The sequence below is a fragment of the Myotis davidii genome, unplaced genomic scaffold, assembly GCF_000327345.1.
Source record: "Myotis davidii unplaced genomic scaffold, ASM32734v1 scaffold484, whole genome shotgun sequence".
In the NCBI taxonomy this organism is placed as follows: domain Eukaryota; kingdom Metazoa; phylum Chordata; class Mammalia; order Chiroptera; family Vespertilionidae; genus Myotis; species Myotis davidii.
In genome coordinates, this window is record NW_006295459.1 from 537,011 (window position 1) to 540,395 (window position 3,385).

General features: G+C 39.7%; 1 protein-coding gene across 1 annotated transcript; it reads left to right on the plus strand.

The window, feature by feature from the left end:
- The first annotated feature begins 2,025 nt into the window (after positions 1-2,025).
- LOC102770990 (olfactory receptor 56A3) lies at positions 2,026-2,973 on the plus strand. The gene has a single exon (XM_006770061.1). The coding sequence runs from the start codon at positions 2,026-2,028 to the stop codon at positions 2,971-2,973; it is 948 nt and encodes a 315-aa protein (XP_006770124.1).
- The last annotated feature ends 412 nt before the right edge of the window (positions 2,974-3,385 follow it).

Below are 3,385 nucleotides of genomic sequence, written 5' to 3' on the forward strand. Positions count from 1 at the left end.
GTATGAACATGTGTGAATATTTGTAGATCCCTATACCCAGGAGACTGCTTTGTTGCCTACAGAACACACTGTCAATGTAAGGCTGGAGTACCAAAGGTCTTTTCTTTTAAGAAAAAAAATAAAAACCTATAACATCATTTTCTCATCTGCCGGCCTGTCTACTCTGAAATGGCCTTTTGGGCCCAAGGAAGTAGGTATGGAGAAGTTCCCAGAGGGCAGAGTCCCTTAGGCTCTAGAGTTATAATTACCCCTAATATTTGAGGAATTAATCAGAGCACAAATGTCAGTGGAACCAGACTCCACAATTCATGTCCTTTGTGTGTCTGAGAGGCAGCTAGACCAAGATTATCCACAAGACAGGAGAGACCCATTTCTTCAGCCCAGGTCTGTGCTCTGTTCATTCCTGTGTCATTTCAGCTGAAGTAGTCTAAAGATGGGGTAGCAGGGACTGGCCTGTCTCAGGTCAGGGGGCACATGTGAGACCCTGTGCTCTGGAAACTTCTCTTTTGTCCTCCTTTTGCCTTCTCTGCTCTTTTGTTTGGTAGTGACAGATACAGAGAGGCCGGGGTTTGTCCATAGGAGGTTAATGGGCATGAAAGAGCTAGGAAGTGCATTGAAGTGAAAATTGGGTTTTTAACAACCAATATAAAAATTTAGGGGCTTTAGGGAGAAAAATCTGTCCACACATGTTTAAATCATAAGGTAGGAATTAAATTTATTCTATATAACTTCAGAGGTTGAGAACAAAGAACACAATTGGTGGCAAGTGGGGATTAGAAAGTAGTACTTCAGATTTCAGCTGACGCTAAAGAATTTCTAAAAGCTATTGCTGCTATAAACAGAAAATTATGCCCAGGGTATCAAAATTACCTGTTGCTGGATCCAGTTGATATTGTCTAAAATGACACTTGAGAAAGAACCTTAGTAGAATACTTTTTCTTTAATGTAAATGAGAGCACCACATTGCTTTATTTTATAATTCTCTTTCTCCAGCCTATTCCATATGTCAGAGTTAGTCAAGTCTCATAATAGTTGGTGAAAGACCCTGGCATTGCCCACATTACTTGATGTTATTATCCAATGTCTCCAGCATTGCATTCATTTGAGAGAATAAGGACAATTTCTTATTTAATGCTGTGACCCTAGGACCTGGAAGAATGCTGGGGAAAGGTTGAATGATAACGGCAACATTGCCCTAGTGCCTAGAAGGGGAGAGTATGTACCTGGATCATTATATTGAAGATGGAAAGGGCAATAGAAAGGAGATGGAAGGACTTTAAAAGTGGACTTCATCACTCTCACACTATTCCAGTCAGAAGAATCAACTTTTCATCTTGTTTAATGACGGGTGTCACTCCTGTGACATTGCTAATTTTCCTTTTAAGGCCATTTCTTCCAGAAGTTAAGAATTCTACAAATATGAAGACATGAGAAATAGAATAAACGTAATTTTCTTGAGCAGGGTCCAAACCTATCAAATTAAAATGACTTAAGAGACAACATGCAGATTTTTATTTTCAGTGTATAATTTTAAAAATCTCTAGTTAAAGCAAAATAAATACTACTGAAAGGTCAGAATAGGGGTGGCATGGAGGTCTAGGGGAATTTATCTGAGTCCCTAGTTTTTTTCCAGGGTTACTTGGGTATATCATTATGGTTTAATTATATATATATGTCTTTTTGGTTATTATAAAAGGAAACAAACTTATAAATACAAATTTAGAGACTCACTTGTCACAGAGTAGATTTCTAAGTAATTTCATCCTATTCTTTACTGTGAAGGCATTATAATAATCTATTCAAAATAAACCTTAAACAAAACAAATATGTATAAATCATATTACTTCAGTACTCTCTATATTGCATGGCACATACAGAAAAATTCACTTGCCTCTGGATAACTGAAAGGATCCACTAGTTAATCTAGGTAGAGCAAAGTTTGTCTTCATATGTTTTGAGTAGAAGCTAATTATATCTTAATTTTACAGATCACTAAAATGAAGCTATAGAGATATATGACAAACTATGACCGCACACCAAAATGAAACCACCTCTGTTGAGGTTTCAGACTTCCTCCTGAATTGTTTTGTCAGGTCAACCAGTTGGCAGCACTGGCTGTCCCTGCCCCTCAGCCTCCTCTTCCTCCTGGCCATGGGGGCCAATGGTATTCTACTAATCACCATCTGGCTGGAGACATCTCTGCACGAACCCATGTACTACCTGCTCAGCCTGCTCTCACTACTGGACATTGTGCTCTGCCTTACTGTCATCCCCAAGGTCCTGGCCATCTTCTGGTTTGACCTCAGGTCCATCAGCTTCTCTGCCTGCTTCCTTCAGATGTTTATCATGAATTGCTTCTTTGCCATGGAGTCCTGCACATTCATGGTCATGGCCTATGACCGCTATGTAGCCATCTGCCACCCTCTACGATACCCATCCATCATCACTGATCAATTTGTAGCTAAGGCTGCCGTTTTTATTTTGGTCAGAAATCTCCTTATTACAGTGCCCATACCCATTCTCTCCATCCAACTCCATTATTGTGGGAGAACTGTCATCGAGAACTGCATCTGTGCCAATATGTCAGTCTCCAGGCTCTCCTGTGATGACACCACCATCAATCGTCTCTACCAATTTGCTGGAGGCTGGACTCTGCTAGGATCAGACCTCATCCTCATCTTCCTCTCCTACATTTTCATACTGCGAGCTGTGCTGAGACTCAAGGCAGTGGGTGCCATGACCAAGGCCCTAAGCACATGTGGTTCTCACTTCATCCTTATCCTCTTCTTCAGTACCATCCTTCTTGTCTTTGTCCTCACTCATGTGGCTAAGAAGAAGGTCTCCCCTGATGTTCCAGTCTTGCTCAATGTCCTTCATCATGTCATCCCTGCAGCCCTCAACCCCATTGTTTATGGAGTGCGAACCCAGGAGATAAAGCAAGGAATCCAGAGGTTACTGAAGAAAGGATGGTAATAAGGACAACTAGATCTCTGAATTCTTAAAACAGAATGACTTAAAAATCAGGTAATGGGAACTTGGGTTGAAACTCATAGCTCAGAGACATAAGTTCAAGAAGAAAAGTAAAGAGCAGATTTTTGTGATGATCTTTTGTTCTCTCATACTGCCAGCATTATTGAAATCAACACTCATATATGATTCTAAAAAAGGAGAAAAGTGGTTTTAATTCTGAAATAATTTCTTGACTCTTTCCCTTCCCTTTAAACTCCAATGCTTCCCCCTGTTATTTCTGTAACTTAAAATTTCTTCCAATCTTTATGATTCTGTTTAGTCTAAAATGTGAGAACTCAGGAGGATGAATCCTATAGTGCAGAAATAAACCCCACTTAATATTGTATTTACTATTTCTGTTCATGTAATTAAATAA